The sequence below is a fragment of the Lycium barbarum genome, chromosome 11, assembly GCF_019175385.1.
Source record: "Lycium barbarum isolate Lr01 chromosome 11, ASM1917538v2, whole genome shotgun sequence".
In the NCBI taxonomy this organism is placed as follows: Eukaryota; Viridiplantae; Streptophyta; class Magnoliopsida; order Solanales; family Solanaceae; genus Lycium; species Lycium barbarum.
This window is the reverse complement of record NC_083347.1, coordinates 3999201-4024154: the sequence shown is the minus strand read 5'-3', so window position 1 is coordinate 4024154 and position 24954 is coordinate 3999201. Positions and strand designations below refer to the sequence as shown.

General features: G+C 35.0%; 3 protein-coding genes across 3 annotated transcripts; all 3 read right to left on the bottom strand.

The window, feature by feature from the left end:
* Nucleotides 1–6084: 6084 nt before the first annotated feature.
* Nucleotides 6085–14488, bottom strand: LOC132616514 (DNA polymerase I B, chloroplastic/mitochondrial-like). The gene is made up of 12 exons (XM_060330963.1): nucleotides 14067–14488; nucleotides 11514–12439; nucleotides 11189–11376; nucleotides 10360–11051; nucleotides 9338–9794; nucleotides 8604–8699; nucleotides 8183–8275; nucleotides 7911–8105; nucleotides 7611–7703; nucleotides 7316–7528; nucleotides 7082–7171; nucleotides 6085–6648 (listed from the first exon to the last, which is right to left on the bottom strand). The coding sequence occupies exons 1-12, from the start codon at nucleotides 14180–14182 to the stop codon at nucleotides 6487–6489; spliced, it is 3321 nt and encodes a 1106-aa protein (XP_060186946.1). The 5' UTR covers nucleotides 14183–14488; the 3' UTR covers nucleotides 6085–6486.
* Nucleotides 14489–16904: 2416 nt separating this feature from the next.
* Nucleotides 16905–20109, bottom strand: LOC132616515 (probable serine/threonine-protein kinase PBL23). The gene is made up of 5 exons (XM_060330964.1): nucleotides 19650–20109; nucleotides 18301–18482; nucleotides 18012–18201; nucleotides 17502–17893; nucleotides 16905–17293 (listed from the first exon to the last, which is right to left on the bottom strand). Exons 1-5 carry the CDS (start codon nucleotides 19810–19812, stop codon nucleotides 16973–16975), a joined length of 1248 nt encoding a protein of 415 aa, XP_060186947.1. The 5' UTR covers nucleotides 19813–20109; the 3' UTR covers nucleotides 16905–16972.
* Nucleotides 20110–21199: 1090 nt separating this feature from the next.
* On the bottom strand, nucleotides 21200–24226 carry LOC132618455 (uncharacterized). The gene has a single exon (XM_060333505.1). The coding sequence runs from the start codon at nucleotides 24104–24106 to the stop codon at nucleotides 21686–21688; it is 2421 nt and encodes an 806-aa protein (XP_060189488.1). The 5' UTR covers nucleotides 24107–24226; the 3' UTR covers nucleotides 21200–21685.
* Between the last annotated feature and the right edge of the window lie 728 nt (nucleotides 24227–24954).

Genomic DNA, 24954 nt, shown 5'->3' with positions numbered 1-24954 from the left:
TATTGTTTTATTGTGTAAAAGTTAAATTCTTCTTCGGATATATCGTTCAGATCGCTCAACACAATGAAGTGCATTAATTTGAATCTAAAAGTTTCCTACATTACTCCCATTAAATAACTAATGTCCACTTACAAAAGTAATTGACTTTGAAAAATTATTTTTCTTTCTTTTCAAGTGATTGGTCCACCACTAATTGCTTCCTTTCATATCATTATTAATTGAAGCGCCAAACTTCCTATCACGATGTGATGATTTTGACTCCTCTCGAATTATTAAGAGATTTAAAATCCTTTTTGACTTTTATTTGAAATACAAGATCTAAATTCTAAAATTATAATCTTAGTGCTGTTATAAATATTCAACTAGTGGATATCCATTAATTTGGAAATATCCCAAAATATCTCCTTTGTATGTTGCTCCTATAAATAGGATGCACAGATGCAATATTGAAAGAGAAGAAGTAATATAATTTGATATCTCTCTACATATTCTCTCTACATATTTCTTCTGTGTATTTACTTCATAGTTTTATTTTATAACACGTTATCAGCACGAGCCTCAGCCATTTTGAGCAAATACTTTGAAAGCCTCGAAGGTGCAATTCATGGAATTACACTGAGTACAAGTCGTGCCTCCTGGAGATAAAGTAAAGGACTTGCAGTACTTATTTAGTCTAAACAGTTCAGGTAACATGTTCCAAGTATTTTTCTATCTTTGTTTTGATGGTTGATTGTTGTTGACTTTAACAACTATGAAAATTTTAAATTGATTTTTGGGAGAAGCTCACCATCAACGTAGTAAGAAACATGGCCTTTCTTTTTTTTAAATATTACTATGGAATATAGCACTTCGGCCTCTTTTTGCCAAAATATCTTGAAACCAAAGTTGTTGAAGGCCTTATGCCAATATTCTACTGGAAGGTTAGTTCGCAAATATGAATTGATTAAATGAGTTATATCCGTGAACACCAGAAGTGGTAATATTTTTACGAGCTTATTGTGCTTATGATTGAAGATGTGTTAGAAAAAAAAAAAAATCTCCACATTATATGTATGCCTCGATTTGCTCCTGAAGTAGCAATATCTTAAAAGAGGCTATAAGCTATCACGATTTGATATGCTTAAGGCACGTTCAGATAATTATGTTTTATTCCTGAAGAATGAAAACTTTTGATAAATGTTGCAAATACAGATCCATTCTCTGAAGTGAATGTGATAATATGTAGTAAAGCCTATAAATATAAACGTGCATTTGATTGTGAAAATATCATGATTCATCTCCAGAAGAGATAGAATAATTGAGAAGAAATATTCTTAATATTATATGCTTTACTCCTGAAGTACTAAACTCATAAATTTGCTCCTGGAGTAGCAAACTTTGAACTCTACTCTCGAAGTAGTAGAACTTTGAGCTCTACTCACAAAATAGTAAAACTCTGAATTCTACTCCAGAAGTAGTAAGACTGTGAATTTTACTCCTGAAGTAGTAAGGCTTTTAATTCTACTCCTGAAATAGTACAACTCTGAAATCTACTCCCGAATTAGTAGAATTCAGAAATTTACTCCTGAATTAGTCAACCTTTAAACTTTACTCCTGAAGTGGTAAAACTTGAAACTTTACTCCCGAAGCAGTAAAACTCTGAAACTTTACTCCTGAAGCAGAAAGAATTACCAAAATATCTGAGAAATACTCTGAAGCAATGTCTTCTTGTGTTTGAGCAAAATAATGAGTTATTGATGAGCGTCGTATTTCAAACACATTTAAATAATCAGATTTCATTCCCCGAAGTGAATGAACAAATACCACAAGTTATCTCCTGGAGGGATAATATACAAGGAATGTAGATGTTATATTTTTGTGGTATGAAATTCAGACATTACTACACGTACCTGTTGTACGTCGAAACATATTAAAGTATCATTTTAAGGCAAAAAGAAGCAGAGTAGAATGTTTTCTCCTATAACCAAATTAATACATTATGGTTAGTTGTTATTGATTTCCTTGAAGGAAATAACAATTAATGTATTTCTTTATGAAGGATTTGATTATTATGTGTTTGAGCTTAGATACAAAATACTCAGTTAATGATGAATCTCCCTGAAGGAGATGTTTGAAATATTGAAGTTTAGAATTCAATGTTTATTTCGTGGCACCAGTAGTGTCGAAATTTGCTTTAATGGTACCAGAAGTATTTAAGAAATATTTGGTAATAGAAATTAATGATCAAAGGCTCCAGAAGAGCTAATTATTTATTTACAAGTATCATGACACTAGCAGTGTCCAAATAATATATGATTATGGTGAACAAATTGATGTCTCTCGAAGAGCTTATATATGATAGTACCATTCATCTCAGATCATAATTATTTCGATCGGAAAATAAATTATAGTAAACCTGAAGTTTACCAGCGAGAAAAATGGTCATCATATTGAGATTACAGATGATTGGAAGATTGAATATCTCCAACTTATTACGGGTAAGGTCACGTGTGTAAAGCGTTACCCGAGCATGATGAGATCGCATGTCACAATAAACCAGAAGTTTTGACATAAAATTTCATGCAATAGTAAACCAGAAGTTTATTAAAGGAAATAGCACTCGTCATAGTAAACTTGAAGTTTACGGGTACAGATAATTTTATCAGTTGACAAGACCATTTTGATCGTCCTGATTTAAATCTGATGTGTTAATTGAGTATTAAAAAAAACATATTGAAGAACTAGAAGATTCTTCAAGAATTTGTTTGTGTTGCTTGTTCTCATGATAAGTTGATTACACCAGCTAATGTTGGGACTGAATCCCCAAAATTCTGAAAAATATAAAAGGTGAATGTGGGCCCCTTCACCTGCAATGTGATGTCTTAAATAGATGCATCTATTTAAGACAGTCACATGTATGTTTATTGTCAACTGGCAGTTTGACATTTATAAAGTTGCTTGCTCAAAATAATTGAGTTGGAAGCACAATTTTCAGAATATGTAATCAAGACAATCATCTTGATAATGCTGATTTATATCTAAGTTGGTTTGGCATTGGATGCCTCCATAATATAGCTAAACCATTGCTTATGAGAACAGAGTTTCAGATGTTGGTCTGAGATATGATATATTGCATACAACAGCACTTGTATGCTTCAGATCAATAAATTTTGATAAATTCTCCCCTCATATTTGGTTCAGGGTCAGGAACTAGATATTTCCATCTTTTAGCATTTGATGTGCGGTACATGATTAATGGATATACCATGATGCACACAGATGAATTTTTCCAAAGAAAATGGGGACATATGTCACTAAAATAAGGGGGAGAGAATAAGCAGCTAAGAAATATGTTGTGAATTATCATCAGTATGATCCTCAGATAATTCAAGTCAAATGCTGGAAGCATTTGCTGACCCAACTATTTCATATTTTATCTGCAAAATGCTCTTAATGTCCCTGAAGGACAAAGTCTACAGCGTGCATGGAGCATGGTAGACCAATCGGTTCCAAATATAATAATCCTTGAAAAGGGGAGGAGCAAATGATCATAATAAGGAGACAATGTGCTCTTGAAGAGCTACGACATAACACTTCATAAACCTTATAGGAGGTTCAGGTACCTGAAAATAATGAAGTGATGAGATCTCAGTAAGTTATGTCGAATTGCGAACCGATACAACATGATATCTTGTCGACAATATACAATATAGCGCGCAATATTGTATAAGGTTGTGAGGATTTGATTTCTACGTCTCTTAAAGCATGTTGACGTAGAATAATTACCAAGTAAAATGATCCATCTTGGTAAACGTAATGTTTATTGGGCCAGCAGTCCAAACAACAGAAGATGTCACATTATTTATACTGATGTATGCTGTCACGGCCTATGTGGCGTACTTGATGAAATTTATATGAAAATTCCTGAAGGATATAAAATGCCTGAAGCATTTGGTTTAAAGTCTCGGGAAATGTATTCAATCAGATTACAGAGATCATTATATGGTTTAAAACAATCAGGGCGTATGTGGTATAATCGCCTAAGTGAGTACTTGATAAATGAAGGATATATAAATGATGCCATTTGTCCATGTGTTTTTATTAAGAAAACAAAATCAGGGTTCATTATACTTGCTGTTTATGTTGATGACATAAACCTCATTGGAACTCCAGAAGAGCTCCAAAAGGCGATTGAATATTTGAAGAAAGAATTTGAGATGAAAGATCTCGGAAAGACAAAACTCTGTCTTGGTCTGCAAATTGAACATTTCGCAAAAGGGATCTTTATCCATCAATCTGCCTATACTGAGAAAGTTTTAAATCGGTTTTACATGGACAATGCACATCCTTTAAATACTCCTATGGTTGTTCGCTCACTTAAAGTGAGCAAAGATCCGTTCCGATCTTAGGAAGAAAACGAAGAGCTACTTGGTCCTGAAGTACCATATCTTAGTGCAATAGGTGCACTTATGTATCTTGCTAATGCTACAAGACCTGACATAGCATTTTATGTTAATTTGCTAGCAAGATATAGCTCTTCTCCTACACGGAGGCATTGGAACGGGATTAAGCATATATTGCGATATCTGAAGGGAACTAGCGATATGGGTCTGTTTTATACTAACAAAGGTAGTACAGATCTTGTTGGTTATGCAGATGCAGGTTATTTATCTGATCCACATAAAGCTCGATCTCAAACGGGCTATCTGTTTACATGCGGAGGTACTGCTATATCATGGCGATCGACCAAGCAGTCCATTGTTGCTACTTCTTCAAATCATGCTGAGATAATCGCTATTCATGAAGCAAGTAGAGAATGTGTGTGGTTGAGATAGTGATACATTTCATCAGAGAAAGATGTGGCTTGAAGTGTGATACAAAAATACCCACAGTATTATATGAAGATAATGTTGCATGCATAGCTCAATTAAAAGGAGGTTTCATAAAAGGAGATAGAACAAAGCACATTTCACCAAAGTTATTTTTCACACATGATCTCCAGAAGAATGGTGATATTGATGTGCAACAAATCCGTTCAAGTGACAATCCTGCAGATTTGTTCACTAAATCTTTGCCAACTTCAACCCTTGAGAAGATGATATTCAAGATTGGAATGCGAAGACTCCGACATCTGAATCTTGGTCTTCGTCAGGGGGAGTGAAATACGTGTTGTACTCTTTTTTCCTTAACCAAGTTTTGTCCCATTGGGTTTTCTTGGTAAGGTTTTTAATGAGGCAGCTCTCAAAGCGTATTTCTAGATATGTGCACTCTTTTTCCTTCATTAGGACTTTTTCCCACAGGGTTTTTTTTTAATAAGGTTTTAACGAGGTACATCATCTATTAATGGATATCCAAGGGGGAGTGTTATAAATATTCAACTAGTGGATATCCATTAATTTGGAAATATCCCAAAATATCTCCTTTGTATGTTGCTCCTATAAATAGGATGCACAGATGCAATATTGAAAGAGAAGAAGTAATATAATTTGATATCTCTCTACATATTCTCTCTACATATTTCTTCTGTGTATTTACTTCATAGTTTTATTTTATAACAAGTGCTACTTATTCACGAACCAAACGACCCCCCTAAATATTATACCTTCCCATCTGTTAGTACTATTTACTAGCTCCCTGGCTTAAGAAAAGGATATAAAAAAAGGAAGTGAGTATTTTCTACTCCTGTTTAACTTGTATTAATAAGAGCATGTTTGGCAAAACTTTAAAATTTACTGTAGTTTACTCTGAGAAGCACTTTTATCAACATAGCTTTTTATAAACGAATATTCAAACAAGAAAAATAAACAGTTTGTGTTTAACTAATTTATTTGAGAATTGATTTTACAAATCAACTGCATCTGATCAATCTTTTCAAAAGGCGTTCTAGTGTCGTCAAATCATGAAAAAGATAATATTAAGGTTCATTTTGCATCTAATATTATTTTAAAGTTCTTTAGTGTCAAATTATGAAAAAGACAGTATTAAGGATCAATCTTTTCATGAAGTGCTTTAGCCTTTCCAGTCTCATACTAAAACAATCTTTAACTCAACTTACAGTCCTAGACAACAAACTAGATAAGAGTAAGTGTACAAAAGAGGATAAGATGTTGAAAAACTCAAGGCCAAAAAAATAAACACCTAGCCAGAAACAGTAAGATGTACTTTTACAAAGATTTTGATATGAAAATCAAGGCTACATACAACTTACTCAACCAAAAAAGAAAAAGAAGATATGTACATTTACACAAATTTTCTACAGGCTATTCTATTCTATACCTGATGAAAAATGGAGTAACAGCAGCAGGCTACATGACAACAAGTGGGGGGGGGGGGGGGGGGGGGGGGGAAGGGGAGGAAGGCAGTTATAGTTCGATGGTCACAAAAATCATCCGTTTGCTGACACACTGGACCGAGTTAGATTAATCTCTATACATTTCAAGGCACAAAAAAATGCAGGGAACAAAGCCGTGTTGATAGTCCACGTATTTTGTTGATGAAATCCGTCATCTACTTAGCAGAATACCAGTTTTTGGCACATTTAGCATCAACAGATAGGCCAACTCTGAGAATATTTTTTCCATTAAAAGGATGGGACATGCAGTCAACCACTATTGCCATGGCTTCTTTTTCACTCTCTTCCGGCCCTTCTAAAATAACTTCATCATGAACCTGTTCCAAGACGAACAATTAAGTACCAGCAGTTAGCTAATGGCAACTTACTGCAAATTTTATAATTTTGAATGTCCAACGACGCACACAATCAACTGGCACTGCAAAAGAAAATTAAGACGCATACAGCAAATAATTCTAAGCTACGCAAACATGAAATTCTAAATGCGTCATGCCCTTTCACTTGCATGAAAAATTAATCTTTCTCCAAGTACACATTCATGAAAATTTTGGATATTATCTTTTTGTCTGCAGTTAAGCACAATTGGTGAGCTCGAAAGTTGTAGGTGAAGCTGACTGAGCGAGATATTGAGAGATGTACCCACAGAGCAAATATGATAGCAGAACACAGTTTTTTCTGCTATTATTTGTCGTCTCATTTTTCCTTTTCTTAAAATGAAATGAGTCCTGTAAAGAACAACGGAAGATAAACCTGTAAGAGCAATTTCCATCCAAGCTCCTTTAGTCGTGCATTCTTTGTTATCTCTAACATGGCGCACATAGCAACATCTGCAGCACTCCCCTGTCAAAAACTTGAGAAGTCAGCATGGCATACATGGGAGATACATGCACAGACAACTTATTAAAAAGAAAAAGAAAAAAAAAAGAGACAATGGCAACACGCGCACACACGAAAAGAATAGGGTGAAAGTGTATTAAGATGGACCTGGACTGGAGTATTGATAGCAGCTCTTTCTATGTGACCTTTTACGGATCCAGTTGCATTTTTTACTGATGGGAACCAGCGGGCCCGTCCTAGAAGTGTGTGAACACGTCCAAATTCGCGTGCTTCAAATCTACGTTGTTCCTGCCAATCTGACACTTCTTTTCTGTCACTATACCAACGTTCAACTGTTTCCTTCGCTTCCTTTACAGATACCTGAGTTTGAAATAGTATTCACTCAGCTCATACATACGTAAAAAAATTATATGAATAGATAGTGTCAAAAATGCTGAAGTACCTTCCAATCGCGCGAGAGTCCGACTGAAGTTTTTCCGTAAGCAATTGAAAAGTTGAGCATCTTTGCCTTCCTTCTTTCAGAGCCAAAAGCATCCTGAAAAGGAATTTGTGTTACACTGTATCAAAATCACATTAAATCAAACTTCTTGCACTAAAATTCTTGTTCATGGAGTTTTCACTCTTGGAAGTAGCTGAAAAGGTGTAAAATACTGTATTCAACGCTTGCTACATCCAACAATTATCCTGTCTTCTGCATATCAATCTGAAAAGTTTCACCATCCACAACAGTGTTTGCAATTACCTTTAGCAGAGGAACTGGTGGTTTGTCTTCACCTGGTTGAGGATGCCACTCAAGAAGTACGTCCCCTTTTTCAACGGCTTCACGGATGTAAGGATACATATTCATAGCAGTCCTTGAATGGAAGTCTCCACCAGCTTTGAATGCACCCAACATGCTCTTACAGTTGGCAAGATGTGCAAGAATCCTAAGTTCCAACTAATTATAAGAAAATTGTTAATATTTTGCAACCAATTCAAGAAATACTAACTATTATAATCGGTAAGCAGCTATACCTGACCATAGTCAGCCACAATCAAGGAATTCCCTTGTGCAGCTACAAAAGCTTGACGAATTTTATATCGATCTTTCTCCAGAGCAGGCTGGTTCTGTATTGCAAAGAAATAGCCTTTGAAACAACATTGTACTCAAGTAATGAAACATAAGTGATGACCGATGACCACTGAAGTTCTTACTTTTTTTTGAAACAGTTAACATTATGACCACTGAAGTTCTTACTTGATATCGCTTTATTGAGCCATGCAATTAATGATGAAGGAGAAGCACATTTACAACATTTTAGTAAAATTATAGGTCTATATCAGAACTTGAAAAGAAAATTGCGAGTGGTGACACCTAAAACGAGATAAACATTTCACATATTTGGGAATCAAAATGCACAGCAGTCAAAGAAGTCAGAGTGACATAGAAGTAAACCTGCAAATTTGGTCTCCTTGCAGACAGGCGCCCAGTTTCAGTGTTAATATTCAGGGAACAATGAATCCGTCCATTCTCACCCGATATATCATCGCCCTGAGAAGAAAGAGCAATGCTATTAGACAACGCTTTCCATTCAAAATAAAGCAACCTAACCCACACAGCCTATTAGCTCAAGACAATGTACAATAGGCTGTATCTCTTACCCACAAATAGAGTGGTGCAATTTCTGACTATTGGGGAAAGCTCCCATATACAAGAGGTAAGTAATTTCAGTGATTCATAAATGATAAGAGGAAACACAATCACTCTTCTTAATGTATCATCATGTCACTTCAGGAAATATCATTCTCACATGCTATTACATCAGTAGAAAAATTATTTTAAACAATCAGTTAAGGATTAGTTGTTCTTATTTCCTTAAACTATCCGTTGAGCAGACCACGGTGAAGACTTCACATTGTAGGAATTTTCTACCACAGACCCATGAGATAGGGCCAAGATAAAAACAGCAAACAACGACTATTCCTCAGTCTCAAACAAGTGTAGGGGTCGGCTATATGAATCCTCACTGACCATGCTTCTCTATTTAAACTCCTCACATGCCATAATAGGTAGCAGATTTATTAACAAACAAATTCAACAGCCAAGAAAAACCTGGCCTGAACTTCTTAGGCTGTTCCATGAGGAAATCTTATATACCACATCACGGAAGAAAACACAAAGCAACTTACCTGCAGGGGGAGGATAAAGTTGGATATTAAAGAGTCTATGGAGCAAACTTCACATAAGGCTGCAATGGCATGGCAGGCCTCAATTCCTTTCTGCCCACCTCCAAAGGCTTGGTAAGCTGATCCATAAACTGAAACTTCTGGGCTTTGACTGGAAGCTTCATTATTTGTAGCTAAAGCTTCATCAACGCTTGTTTCAAGAACTTCCTCAGCATTGCTATCCACATCATCAAAAATATCAAAGTCCACAGAAACTTTGCCAGCGAGAGCCTTCAAAGCATCTCCAGAGACAGAAGGCCAGCCACTGGCAGTGTAAATCTCGGTGTCGATAGGATCGCAAATTCTATGTAGTTGGATTTTACGAAATTTGGTGGGAGCCTTCTTTCCTTCTTCAATTACTTTATCAACATTTGGAACTTTGAATTCTTTCTCATATGGTAGATTCTCATCAAGATTCCTTCTGTAAAGCAATTATTTTTGGGAAGAAAAAGAACACCAAATGAGAGGTATTACAGACTGAATAAGCACGGAACAATCTGAAGGAGAAAAACACTAAAGACATTATATGCTGCCATTGCTCAATGTGAAATTGTTAAAGAGAAAATATAGCACTCACTAAGGAGATATCTTCAATTGAAGCCAGGGAACTTGTTTATACCGGACAGAGTTGGAAAATACCCAACTTCTTACTTAGAAACTAACAACAGTTTCATAATTTTATTGGTCATACATGTAATGAAAAATGTTGTACTCCCTTCATCCCAAAATTATAATTTTTTAATTTCAGAGCCAAAAGACTGAACAGTTTGACTAAATTATTAAGATGTAGTATGTTATCATTTTGGAATGAAAGAAAAAAAGTTACAACCTTTAGTATCTTCTGCGTAGCTTATAAAACTACAAATTCTATTTTAAAACAATGAATAAACCTATGTCAGAATCAAGACTAAAATTTGCCAAATGAACACATAAAACACTTTGATTAAGTTGCTCTGCAAGAAAGTATTTTTTGGAAAGCTTTATACCTATTCTGGATGCCACCAAAAAACAGCTGGCGCAACTGTGTGTCACTTCCAACATTCATGTGCTTTGCATCAGCACAATACTTAGCTGCCCAGTTACGAAATCTATTCACAGCAACCAGCTGCTGAGCTTTAGCCACTTTCTCAATCTCAGCAAGATAGGCACGGTCAACCAGCACACCCTCTGTTTCCATTTGAACTAGAAGCTCACCAAATGGACGCCAGTATTTCTCATAAAACTCATACATGGATCCTTTACGAACTCCATCGAATGTCCAGATCCGTTTAGATAGTTTATTCTTCAGACTCTCATAAAGCATCAATGTGCTTATGGAGTCTAATGCAGAATAACAAATCCATAATTCTCGTTCAGTCCTTTGCAACTCTTCAACAGAAGGAATGACGGTTACTTTACCCTCAGTTCCATCTTTCTTCAGCTTTTTCCGACCAAAGATAGTTTTCATAGATATTTTACCAAACAGACCTTCACCATGGAACAGCCTTTCAGCATGGATCCGTCTAGCATCACGCATGACAGATGAATCACCTGTTAGTGCCTCTAATGAATAACCGCCCAGAGTTCGCCTAGAGGAATCCCAAAGTCGTGCCATGTGCATCGTGTCAGCATGAAAGCCAGATAATTTAAACCCATAGTTCTCTACGACATGGTTGTCAAAGCTATAGTTGTGCCAGACCTACAGAAAAACCACTGCATACTATAATTTGTACGTTAATGGTATGACTAGCCATGAACGAAGATCTTAACTAGGCAGCCATAAAAAAAGGCTTTAGAAACAAAGCCCAAATAAAGTTACCATCATAAAAGAGCTACCTTTTTAATGGATGGGTCTTGGAAAAATGGAGCAAATTCGACTAATAGGTTTTTGCCACCTCCATCAAGAACATCTACCCAGATACAAGATTTCCCATCACCAAAATCAGCCTCTGGTCCAGAATAAATACTGAAGCATATAACTTCTCCATGATCAACAGGTGTTTGCTGCTTAACATCAATATTCGCTACCTATGTATGATCAATCAAACAGGATAAATAAGCTCTAAAGTGGCTGAGCGACAAATTTAATTGCAAATGCAGAATTCTACATGTGCATGAAAATCACAAGAAATCAGAAAAAACAAACAAAATTAAGATAGACGTGCCTCCGTATCACACGCATGGACAAGATGCCTGTACTGATTTGTAAGCTTACTGACAACTTCCTTTGCTGCTGATAAATTGTCAACTATATGAACTTTATCATACATTGCACCTAGCCTGTCACGAAGGGTAATTAGTTCATCACTGACAATCTTAGTCTCAGTTCCATTTACAACATCAGTTGCCACGGATTGAATTGCATTCTTTTCCATTTTATTAGTTGCACAGTCTTGGATAACACCTTTTGCTTTGACAGTAACTACCTTGGTCGCAGTCCCATTCACACTCTCTCTTACTTGATCAGATGCATTACCCTCCCTAAGTTTATTTGCTTTCTCCCACTTTGCTTCCATAATTTTGTTTGACAATTGCCCATTAAGATGGGAACCTTTTACATTAGTACCATCAACCTTATTTACTGGCGTAACTTCATTGCTTCTTGAATGGTTAATACCTACAGATAGTTGTGGCAAATGTTTTTTATACTCTCTCCAGTTTCCAACTTCCTTCTTTTCTCCTCTACTAGGGCTATAAGGTGGTTTGCTTTTTGAAGATAAGTTGCCTCCTGAAATACAGGTTGTGGCAGAATAGCTAGAGGTGATACGTTCACGCATCATTCTTGTATTGACTTCAGTTGGAACATCAAAATTTTCATCTTTCACCTTCCGATTTATGGAGGCACTGACACTGCAATTTGCCGCCGAAATCTTTTTGTAACTATTATTATAGGAGCTTTTTGCTTTAAGAGCTTTAAGAGCCTCAATTTCAGCATTCCATCCATAAGTACTGTCTTCCTCAATTTTCTGTTGTAATCCACTAGAGAATAACTTCCTTTCATGACTTGATATTTGTTTAATGGAATCACCAAGCACAGCTAAGCTGGACGATGCATTTTCTATACTCTGAGTTTTCAAATCTTCCCGCCTGCAAATGATATTCAGTTTGGAATCGGGAAAGAATGAGATCGATTATAAATGAGGACTTGGCAAGCTACATTAAATAGCTGGCATTATGCTTTCAATTCTCTCCCTATTCATCAGATCATACATGGTCAAAAACATCTTCACGGATATCTTAACTCGAATAAATATCAGCATTAGAGTGGTGGATAAATAAGCACAAATTACTCTTCCTTGAAGAAAACAAATGTCATTCTTCTTACAAAAAAAAAATATGATTAGATAATATTTGACGATAACCAATATATTAAAAAATTCCCTTAATAAATACAAAGTACGCAACCTCCACCCAACTAAAACAGAAGTTAAGAACGACACTAGAATCTTTCATTGTGACCTTACATTTCTCTTCGGAAACTTATAATTGGCTTGGCCATCGTCTTCCTCCTAAGTTATCATATACTATCTACTACAATACTTCTCATAACTATATAGTTTTATTAAATTCAGCAATGTGGTCTTATGGATGTATAAAAGCATCTCTGCACTTGTTCCTAAGCATACAAAAGTCTAGTATATTCTCAAAATCTTTTACAAAAGCCTACTACACCAAAAACTCATTTCTGTAAGCATTTAAACTTCACAAAAGACAAGGGCAATAAGTAAATACGAAACCAGAAAGCCAAATAGTATTCACCCTGAAATCTAAAAGGGGGCATGGAGTGACCAAATAAAACACAAAATAAGCACATAGCAAAAACACCCACATAGGAAAAACCCAAAAACAGCAGTATAACAGAAGAACAAGAAGTTTAAAGTCTAAAGCAACAAACTTTATCAAACAATAGTAATCTCATAAGGTATATAGATTGAAACTTCACAAGAAAATTAACAGTAATAAAGCTGAAAAGGGAGAAAATGAGTCAATACCTACATATGAAAAAACCCAAAAACAGCAGTAAAACAGAAGAACAAGAAGTTTTAAAGTCTAAACAGAGAAACTTAAATAAACAATAGTAATCACATAAGGTATAAAGAATGAAACTTCACAAGAAAAATTAACAATAATAAAGTTGAAAAGTGAGAAAATGAGTCAATACCCACACATGAAAAAACCCCCAAAACAGCAGAACAAGAAGTTTAAAGTATAAAGAAAGAAACTTTATCAAACAATGGTAATCACATAATGCATAAAGCATGAAAATTAACAGTAAAAAAGTTGGAAATGGAGGAAAGGAGTCAATACCCACATATGAGACAACCCAAAAACAGCAGTAAAACAGAAGGAATGAAACATAATCAAACAATAGTAATCACATAAGGTATAAAGAACTAAACTTTACAAGAAAATTAACAGTAACAAAGTTGAAAAGGGAGAAAATGAGTCAATACCCACATATGAAAAAACCCAAAAAATGAAACTTTATCAAACAATAGTAATTACATAAGGTATAAAGAACCAAACTTCACAAGAAAATTAACAGTAATAAGTTGAGGAAATGAGTCAATACCCACATATGAAAAAATCCAAAAACAGCAGTAAAGTAAAACAAAAGGAATGAAACATTATCAAACAATAGTAATCCCATAAGGCATAAAGAACCAAACTTTACAAGAAAAACAACAGTAACAAGGTTGAAAAGTAGCCAAACCTGTGAAGGGCTTTACCAGAAGAAGCCCAAAAAGAACGAGAATGAGGAGAAAACCAAACATAAGAAGAAGTAGGTTTAAAAGGTGAAGATTGAACAGATAAACCCAAGAAAGCCATAGCTACTCTTCTGCTTACTACTAGCAGCTTATTGCTAGTGCAGCTCAAAAAGGAAGACTGAGCGGCCGTGTTGATAAAGTTTTATAACTATATTTCTATTCTTATTTTTAACCACACACAAAAATATAACAAAAAGACTGACTGACTGTAAAAAAGTTGTAATTTTTTTAGGGTTTTACAAGGGTTTTAATTAGTTATTTGTTGGGAAGGGGTGGTGGTGAAGTACAAGAAGGGAGACCATGTTGTGTATACTGAGAGAGAGAAAGAGACAGAGGAGTATTAACAGCTAAAACCCTTTGCTTTTCTCTTCTTGAAAAACAAAAGAAAAAACAAAAAGGCCGTTTGCTAATCTAAAGTTGTTTTCACGGGACATAAAGTGGATTAGTATTATTTTTTATTCCTCTCAATTATTGAGTATTTTAAATATCCATATGATATGATTTAGAACATTTATAGGCCGTTTGGCCAATCTTACTTTTCGTTAAAAGTATTTATTTTTAAAAAGTAAAGTATTTGGTTAAGTTTTTGAGAGAAAATAAATATGCTGGAGATTAATATAAGTTGTTTTTTAGAAGCAAAAAAAATAGGTTTTACCCGAAAAACACTTTTGAGAATACGCTTAGAAACACTTTTTAAAAGGGTGGCCAAACATTACTTGCTATTTAAAAGTATTTTTTAAATTAATTGGCCAAACGCAAATTATTTTTTGTCAAAAGTACTTTTACTTTTTTTATAAGTACTTTTGAAAAAGGTTTAATGCATATGCAGCCCTCTAAACTTTTTTTTTCCATTTTGGTACCTCAACTAAGTGTTGTTTCCATTGAACCCTTGAACTTAGTCTCACGTGTATCAATCAAACACAATCCAACTTACATAACATATATGGTGAGCTTCATTTTCTTTAGCGTGAACGTCAATCGCATCCTACGTGGAAAATTTAATCAATTAAAACCCCCCGCGCATTTAAATTATACACATCATTAAAATATGTGTATAACGACTTTTTTTCAAGAAGTCAAGCAATTTGACCAATCGGTAATTGAAGACCAACCTTTTGAGATTGATTTTGAAGCTTTTTTGGGATTCTCGAATAACATAATAGGATCTGGTGTTGCTTAATATTTTTGGCTTCTTATTTTCCAATTTTGGCTTCTTATTTTCCAATTTTGGTTTCTTATTTTTCAATTTTCAGTTTTCAGTTTTAGTTTCCAAATTTGATTTCTTATTTTCCAGGTGCTTCTTCACTTGTATAACACAATAGCACACGTCTTCCTATTTGACTGTATAATTAAAATGGGTGCGGTGTTTTAATTGGTTGAATTTTCCACATAAGATACGATTGACATTCACGCGCAAGGCTAAAGAAAATGAAACTCACAATATATATTACTATGTAAGTTGGATTGTGTTTGATAGACACACTTGAGGCCAATTCAGGGGTTCAATAGGAACAACACTTAGTTAAGGTGCCAAAATGGAAAAATGGGACAAATTTAGGGGGCTGCATATGCATTAGGCCTTTGAAAAAACTACTTTTCAAAATAAGCTGTTTTTAGAAGCTTAGCCAAATAGGCTATTAACCTTCATTAAAATGTCTGTTTTGGTCCTTTATGTAAGAATATGTTATACTTCTTAGTGTTCAACTTATCTTAATTGATGTCATGCTTTTTACTTTTCAAGATTCAAGCTATGCATACTTTGATCATATGTTAAAATATATTATTTCATTCACTTTGATATGAGAAAAATTACAAGTTTTAACACTTTTCATCTAAGTTATGAATATCTAAATTCTAATTTCAAAATATTGAGTTGATTTAATTCAATTTAGTTTAAAAAATTTGTTACATTGACTTTCGATAGCGAAAAATTTCACATAAATTGATATGAATTGAGTATTATCTCAAATACAGTGTAAATGCAAGCTTAACATAACATACGAATAAGTAGACGTTAGTAATTATGATAGATTTGTGAATATTCACAAGCAAATGCATTAAACATGACATCTCTATTAATTGGAGGGTAAATATATTTAGTCAAATATTACTAATAATTTTACCAACCATTGATGGACTAAAAATATTATTCACCCTTTTTCCATGTGTTGCCTTATGGTTATTTTGATTTTTGAACAGTTACATTGAGGTCATAATATGAAGATTAAATAACAAGTAATGTACATTATTTCGCCAATATGCATCTTAACAAATTTCACCGATAACAAAAGCACCAAATTAGCTTTTCAGTATCCTCTGATTCTGCATGCAGTACTTTTGTTCTCGGTGACTACTGATGCAAATGATGGACAAATATATAGTTATGGACCAGTAAACAAATATTCAAGGTTTCTAATCGGTGAATTTGAGCTACATATTTAGCCTAATTAAGCCAACTTTTATATGCGTTGAGTTAATAAATATTCGAGCTACTGGCCAAACCAGGGGGTTTTGGGAGTCATGTTTTATGAGTTAAACTTGTCACCCCTAGAGATAATAAAGATCATCATATACTTTGATGGCCAATATTAATAAGTGGGAGATGATCCGATTGCTGAGGAATACCTCAATTATATTGAAAGAAGACTTCTTACTTTGTTTTCAACGGAATGGTGCATCTATAAGAATAAATTTTAACTTATACACTGACAGTATAAAAAAGAATTTTTACATTATCAGTGTAACTCGATGACCTGTGTATAGAAAATCTAAGGACATTCATATTGACAAAAACTAAATAAAACTGGAGAAACACTCGGAAATAGAAGTGTTTGGTGACGGGAAAATGGATTTAGTATCTTTCTCTAACACAATTAGGTTTATTACTACTTGCAATACGATCAACATGACTCGTAATAGTTTGCAATGCAGGTGGGGATTTGAGAGTGTCTTCTGCACTTTCCTCATTATGATCATCATGTTTCTTGATATTAGATATATACTCTAAAGCAGTCACTACTTCACTGATAAAAGGTCGCGCACTGGCGTCCTCTTGCAGGCACATTGCTGCAACTGTTAGAGCTTTATACAATGCCTTCTTCGGGTAGTTCCCTCCTAGCAATGGATCTGCCATTACGTGTAACTTCTTCTTGTCAGCGATCAGTGGTCGTGCCTGCCCATCAATTTGTCAAATAAAGACAGGCTCTAATTGCTTAAACAATACTCCCTCATTTCAATTTATGTCATTATTTGACTGGACACGGAGTTTAAAAAAAGAGAAAGCTTTTGGCACTTGATGGGGTTTGAAATACGAAAAAGTGTCATATAAATGAGATGATGAAGTATTTGCTGATTAGTGACATTGAATTCTTGAAACTTACCCACTTGACGAGGTTCTTTTCTTCACTAGGTCTGGAGCTGTCGATGACTCTTCGTCCTGTGATTATTTCTAAAAAGACTACCCCAAAGCTATAAACATCGGACTTAACGGTCAATTTTCCTGTGCAAGCATAGTCAGGTGCACAATAACCATAGGTTCCCATGACCCTGGTGGACACATGAGTCCTGTCACCTGTTGGACCTAGCTTGGCAAGTCCAAAATCAGAAAGCTTGGGATCAAAATTCTCATCTAAAAGTATGTTGGATGCTTTAAAGTCCCGATATATCACCGGAGGATTAGCTGTTTCATGCAAGTATGCAAGTCCTCTTGCTGCTCCTGCTGCTATTTTCATCCTCGTATACCAATCCAGAGGCTTTTGATCTGGACCGAGCTCTGTCAAACAATAGAAAATTTCAATAAAGGCAAATATCAAACTCAAGATCATGCCATCAAGGTCATATTATTGTCAATGACATTCATTGGATGGAAATGGTCGGATATGAATGCTTACCAAGAAGGTGATTTTCTAAAGAACCATTTGGCATGAACTCGTAAACTAATATTCTCTGATCACCGTCTGAACAATATCCTACCAAATTGACAAGGTTAGAGTGACGGAGAAGACTCAACAGTAGGACCTCCACAAGGAACTCTTTAGTTCCTTGGAAACCATTCCTGTCAAGTTGCTTCACAGCAACATCCTAAGCAACATGAAAAGAGAACAATGGTTAAATTAGTTTTTCTCTTAGAGTTGAAGAAAGATAATCAATCTTTTAACAAAAGAAATATGGGCACAGTACCATATTCTTGCTTTTAATGTGGCCTTTGTATACTTTTCCAAAACCACCCGAGCCAAGCAAACTTTCGCAGTCAAAGTTTTGAGTTGCAAGACACAACTCGCGAAACGTGAAGGCTTGAGCTGAAATGTTCCCTTTTCCAAACTTTTCTATTTCTGCAGCTATGTATCTCCTTCTGCTGCTATCTGAATATTTTGCAGAGTCAGAAAACAAACAATCACTCGATGACTTGATCGAACACAATATTAGTGTCCGGTGTTCATTAGTCATTCACAAAGTTTCAACATAAAAAAACAATGAACAACACATTGTGGGGAAACAAAAGCAAAAGGGGGGCCATCAAAACAATGATACAAGGAAAAGTGTTAAAAATACTCCACTGATGAAATATCTAAATATACCCTTGTCATACTTTCTGGTCATTCATACGCGTGTTGTTAGCAAATAGCCGTGTCTCGTATTTGCCTCCATCATAGGGTAACTTATATCATAGTCAAAGGAAGAGGAGTGAGTCTGGACCTTTTTCTCAAAGTATTTTGACAGAATCTGCCCACTCCACCGTGGAACTCATTAAGTCAAGGCCAAACAATTTGTTAACAACAACGAAGAGTAAAATTGAGATATCAGAATAGAAGAAGGTAAATTGGGACATTTTCTCAAAGTATTTTGACATGTACAATCTACCTACTTCACGTTGGAGCTCGTTAAAGTCAAAGGCAAACAATTTGTTAACAACAAGAGCATGAATGACGTATAAGGGAGAGTAAACTTACGGTGTTTCGTATAGAAGAAGGTAATTTTGGACATATTTTTCAAGTATTCTGACATGTGAAATCTACCTACTCCACATTGGAGCTCGTTAAAGTCAAAGACAAATAGTTTTGTTAACAATAAGAGCATGAACGACGTATGCGGGAGAGTAAATTTATGGTATTTCGTATTGAAAGAAGGTACATTTGGACATTTTCTCGAAGTATTTTGACATGTACAATCTACCTACTCCATATTGCAGCTCGTTAAAATCAAAGGCAAATAAATTTGTAACAACAGGAACATTGAATGACACATATAAGGGAGAGTAAAATTACGATATTTCGCATAGAAGAAGGTAAATTTGGACATTTTTCTCGAAGTATTTTGACACGTAGAATCTACCTACTCCATAAAAGAGCTCGTTAAAGTCAAAGGCAAATAATTTGTTAACAACAAGAGCACGAACGACGTTTAAGGGAGAGTAAATTAACGGCATTTCTTTTCGAATAAGGAGTATTTGGACATTCCCCATAATATAATAATGCTAACATGAAAAAATGCAGACTATAAAGATGAGAAAAAAAATGCAGAAGAATTACCAGTTTTAAGAGAAATGTTGGCAAATTGTGCTGGAGATTTGTTATCTTTATATCGTTGAATGATACTATCTTCCAAAGAGCTAATATGAATGTTGTCATCCACAGGCATGCAGCATGGAAAGCAATGTATCCATCCTCTTTTTGTTAATCTACCTAATATCATATCTTAGGCACAATTCCTCAAAATCATCAATAAATATTAGCCTGCAATCTTTAATTACAGAGATAATTTATTGATGAAATTTGCATGAGACGATTCCAATAATACCAACACACTGATAAACTCTATGATCAATTTTCAAGAGGAAAATTGGAACATTTTGAATCACAAAAATTAGTTCCTAATTTTCCCGTCTAAGGTGAACCGTGCAAAGACGGTCACCGGAGAAAGAAACCTAAGAGAAAAACTATGATCTCTTGAGTCCTGTTTCTCAGGTGCAAAAACAAGAATGCACCCTCTTTTTTTTGCCATGGTATACCTTTGAATATTTGTGATGAAATGACACAAATATTTGATCTTTTTTTTCTTTTTCAAAAAAAGAAAAAGAAAAAAAGAAAGCCATAATATTTGTTTTAATTTTGAACCCAAGAATTTCGGGGATAAAAGGAAAATACATTTTTGTTACTTCTGTTGGTATGATGGATTAATAAGTTATATGACATAGTAATTGCCTTTGTTAGGGATCAATTGACAAGAATGAGCTACTTGTCTGCCTAGCGAGATCCAAACGGTTCGAGCCCGGATATGAAGTCGTGAATCCTAATTTAGTTGGCTCCAACGCAAATAATGGACATCGGATAGGAAAGCAAAAAGAAAAAAACAGACCCAAAGTATTCGAAAGCTCGATTGCCACGCTCACCACTGCACAATTTTTGGAACTTGACAACATAACACCAAAACCCGACATTTGTACATCAAGAACTGAAATAGGTATAATTCTGATATCATATTAAGAAAATGAACGTTGAACCTAACTTAACCGAAAAATTAGCTCATGAGGTAAAATTGCTCAAAATCATATAAAATGACATCAATTCATTTCCTCAATCGATGTGGAACCAACACATCTAGACCCTTCCAGTCTACCTCTAATATCATTAATGGCAGCCACCAGCAGTATCAAAATCTCACAAAAATACAAGCAAACTACAGTTCTCAAATATTTTTTTCTATCCAAAATTTTTATACATCTTCAAACTTCAAAGTAGCTAAGAATGCTAGCTCCTTTTGAAACAAATAGATATGTTGATTACAACACTGATTTATTGCTAATCACTAAGTAATCTTCTTTGCTTCAGTTTTTTAATCACATAAAACATCTCTAGACAATGAATGGTCTAATTTGAATCAACTAGTTTGTGAAGATTTACCTACTCTAGATGATGAAATGATTTGAAGTCAATGAACTACTATGTGAATATTTTACTAGCCGTTCACATTTTAAATAAGGACCTCATGTTAAAGGCAATAGCAGCAGTAAACAGTGTATTGCACCAGAAAGGCAACTCTGATTTAGAGGTATGTGCACATTAACTAAAACAAGAAAGAGTAAAAAGAAACATGATAGTACCTACTCAAATCATAATATATTAAAAGAATACAATCATGAAGCAGCAACACAAAATTGACAAATGCAATTTTGCATCAGATATGTAGATTCTACCAGCAGGTTAATTCACAATACAAAGATCTGATCAACAATGCAACAGTATACCATATTCTACTACTTCATAATAGAAGATATGTTAATTAAAACGTTCTTTACACCAGTGACTTAACAAAATTCTTCGGACCTTCTTCGGAGCGATGATCTTTACAAAGGATTCATAAAACTTTTGATAAATATGCAGCAGCATTGCAGACATTCCTTACTGGGATAACTAGAAACAGACTATTCATGTAGACTCTGTACATTAACTAATCAAAAGAGAATGTAAACAGAAAATTGAAAGAGGAAAACTAAGCGACCCCTCTGGAACAAGTAAACCACAAAAAAGGATTATAAATAGGCATTTGAAATCAAACTACATTGAATCTAGCGTCTCTTGCATGAAGCAGCTTGTCTCTCAAGCCTGCTAAGACCAGCTTCTATAACCATTACAAGATCATGACAGCTGGTTCTTTCCCCTCTTTTCTGCTCGTTGGTCACAGGATTGGGAGCTATATCACTGTTAATCTCATTTCTGTCATGTGCATAGTCAGTGGATGTGTGAATTACTCTTTCTCCTGCAGTCTGACTCTCCACTGAAATAGGAGGCACAACGACGCAAGCCATTTGTGAAACTCCAATAGACAAATTCTTCTTGTCATTTTCCCCATTACACTTTGGAGGAAAACCAGGAGGAACACCAGGGTAATTCTCCACTTTAGGTGGACCAGGAAGAACATCACAAACATGACAATCAGTTTCTAGTTTCACCTGCTTTAACTTGGGAGCAAAAACTGGAGAACCACAAAGGTTACTCTCATTTTTGTCATGCTCATAGTCAGTGGATATGTAAGTTCTTTTTCCTGCAGTATGATTGTCCACAAAACCAGGAGGCATGATGTTGTGAACCATTGTTTGTGAAACTGCCATAGACATATTCTTCTTGTCATTTCCCCCACAATACTTGGGAGCAAAACCAGGAGGAACATCAGGGTAATTCTTCACTTGTTTTAATTGACCTTTAGTATGCAGAACAGGAAGAACATCAAAAGAATCACTTTTACCCTCATTTCTGTCGTGGTCATAGTCAGTGGATGTGTAAATTCTTTCTTCTGATGCATTCTTCTCCACTGAACCATGAGTCACAATGTCGCAAGCCATTGTTTGTGAAACTTCAATAGACAAAAATTTCTTGTCATTTTCCCCAACACACTTGGGAGCAAAACCAGGAGGAACATCAGGGTAATTCTTCACTTTGGGTGGACCAGAAAGAACATCACAAACATCATAATCAGTTTCTATTTTCACTTGCTTTAACTTGGGAGCAAAAACAGGAGAATCACAAAGGTTAGATAGCCGTTTTAATCTTCTTTTACTCCTTCGTCCACGCAACAATCCTTTTACTTCATCAGCTAGAAATAATATTTCTTTTTTCCACCATTTCAAATATTGTGTTGTGACATCCGATTCAAACAACCTATATGGATAATATAACCTCAAATCATTCTCAATGGGTCTGCTATAGTTGTACCAAGCAAGTTCTGGACTTGAAGACGAGCGAGGAATCCATTTAGGAAAGTCTTGATCATATCCAAACTGTCTTGCTACACGATTTGGTCGATAAGGTTCTTGACAATCTAAACCAACAAGCTCAGATACCCTCAAACATCGAATGAAAGACTCAAATTCTTGTTCCAAATTTGCACCTTCAACTATTGCCAACTCCTCTTTTTCCTTATAAAACTTGGGAATTAACCAGCCTTCCACAGCCAAAGCATATGGCCTCCACAGAAATATATCTCCAGACGAGTCAATAGTCATCCTCACGTTAATAACACCCGATTTTTTCGCATCATGCCATCGTCCAATTCTCAGCCTCTTAGCCATCTTGCAATTCCGAGCCTGCTCAGGCTTCAAAGGCACTAACCTCTCCCAAGCCCAAACTTGAACAAAGAACAACGGTGCCCAAAGAGTAAATTCTAGAATGTTAAAACCATCTCCATCATCTCCATTACTACTTGGCTCATTTGATGAAGCAATCATCATACTTTGTTTCAACAAGCTCAAGTCTCTATATATACTAGCAAGAACAGCAGGAGCAAGCGCTAATCGCGAACCTCTAGCAAGATTAACAGCAATAGAGAAAACATGTCTACCTATTTTATCACACTCATTTCCAGGAAACACAAATCTTGATAACCAAAGAGAAAGAAAAGCTTCATGTTCAAATTTTTTACCACTGTTCATGAAAAAACTCAACCACTTATTATGATTATCAGCCTTCAATCTGATAAGGTCATTACGCGCTTTTTCAAGGTTTCTTTCAATTTCAACCAACTCAGGGGATTCAACAGGCAATGAAACATGTCCACCCAAAACAGAGAACCCTCCCAAATTCATCATATCTTCAAGAGTAATAGTACTTTCACCCCATGGAAAAATAAAAGTGTTAGTTTCACAGCACCACCTTTCTACCAACCCAAAAATCAAATCTTGATCAGTGTGTACTTTGTAAACTGACCCCATAATAGCTTCATAAATACCAGTTTTTTTCCACACAATATGATGAACAGACTCCATGTTTTCAACCCATTTTTTCCATTTGTTTTGCTGATTTCTACAACCATTAAAGGAAACTTTTAAAGGCCATTCAGATTCAGATGAAAATGGAAGCGAAGCAAGCTTCAAACTTGGACCTTCAATGGAAGAAACAATAGGTTTCAAGAAATGGGCTTTTCTTAGTTGTGGTATTCCACCTAATGGTGAAACCATTAACTCTTTTCTTTCTTCAAAGATTGAATCTTTCATTGGTTTTTCTAACACGGCTTGATCAAGAAAAACCCTTTGTAATGGAAAAGAAGAAAAAAAAAATTGAAAAAAGACTTTCCAATTTTTTGGACGAGAAGTTGCCTAAAAAGGAAATGCTTTAGCTGCTACTGTCAACTAGTACCTGCTGTTAATGGTCACTGAAACTTTTTCACTTTTTCCAAATACTCCCTGCATTTCAAAATAAGTGTTGTTTTTGGCTTGAGTATAGCAAAATTGTTCATTTCTAGAATGTAAGATATTTTACTAACTCACTCTTAATAAATACCTTGAAAAAGATGTATCTTTTTAGTAATTTCTTAGTTATGTAAAACTTGAAAAAGATGTAGCTTTTTAGTAATTTCTTAGTTATGTAAAATTTCATTTATTTAATTAAGGGTGAAATTAGAAGAACATCATTGATATCTTCTTGATAATGTGAAATACCACTTATTTTGAAAGGAGGCAGTATTATAATTGAGCGGTATAAAAGTCACTTAAGTAGTTACCAGTATAAAATTATAGCTTGAATTTGCTTGTTTGATTTTAGAAATACAATTGAGTTACTGACCAATTAAAGAAGTGTACCACTTATGGTTGCCAGAAATGTGGCTGAAGACACTGATTTTAGTACTATTTATTATCTATGTTATTCAGACTTTTCAAAAATGCATTTGGGTAATAACCGAGCTTTCACCCGAGTTTACTTATTATAGATGCAAGCTAGGAGCAAGAATAGTAATGGTAGATCCAGAATTTATAATTTATGAGTTTCTACCGCGACTTTTTCACATTAATATAGTATACAATAATAATTGTATTCACAGTCAGCGACGGAGCCATAATTTTTA

Bases quoted from the DNA above. Each gene is read 5' to 3' on its own strand.
- LOC132616514 (XM_060330963.1), bottom strand. From the start codon at position 14,182: ATGGCTTTCTTGGGTTTATCTGTTCAATCTTCACCTTTTAAACCTACT. The intron at 12,440-14,066 runs GTTTGGCTACTT...TATCATTTGCAG, and splicing joins TCTGGTAAAGCCCTTCACAG to GCGGGAAGATTTGAAAACTC. The intron at 8,106-8,182 runs GTATAGCTGCTT...TCTTATAATTAG, and splicing joins TTGTGGCTGACTATGGTCAG to TTGGAACTTAGGATTCTTGC.
- LOC132616515 (XM_060330964.1), bottom strand. From the start codon at position 19,812: ATGATATTAGGTAGATTAACAAAAAGAGGATGGATACATTGCTTTCCA. The intron at 17,894-18,011 runs GTAAGCATTCAT...ATTGTTTGACAG, and splicing joins TTTAGAAAATCACCTTCTTG to AGCTCGGTCCAGATCAAAAG. The intron at 17,294-17,501 runs GTAAGTTTCAAG...ATTGATGGGCAG, and splicing joins AAAAGAACCTCGTCAAGTGG to GCACGACCACTGATCGCTGA.
- LOC132618455 (XM_060333505.1), bottom strand. From the start codon at position 24,106: ATGAAAGATTCAATCTTTGAAGAAAGAAAAGAGTTAATGGTTTCACCA.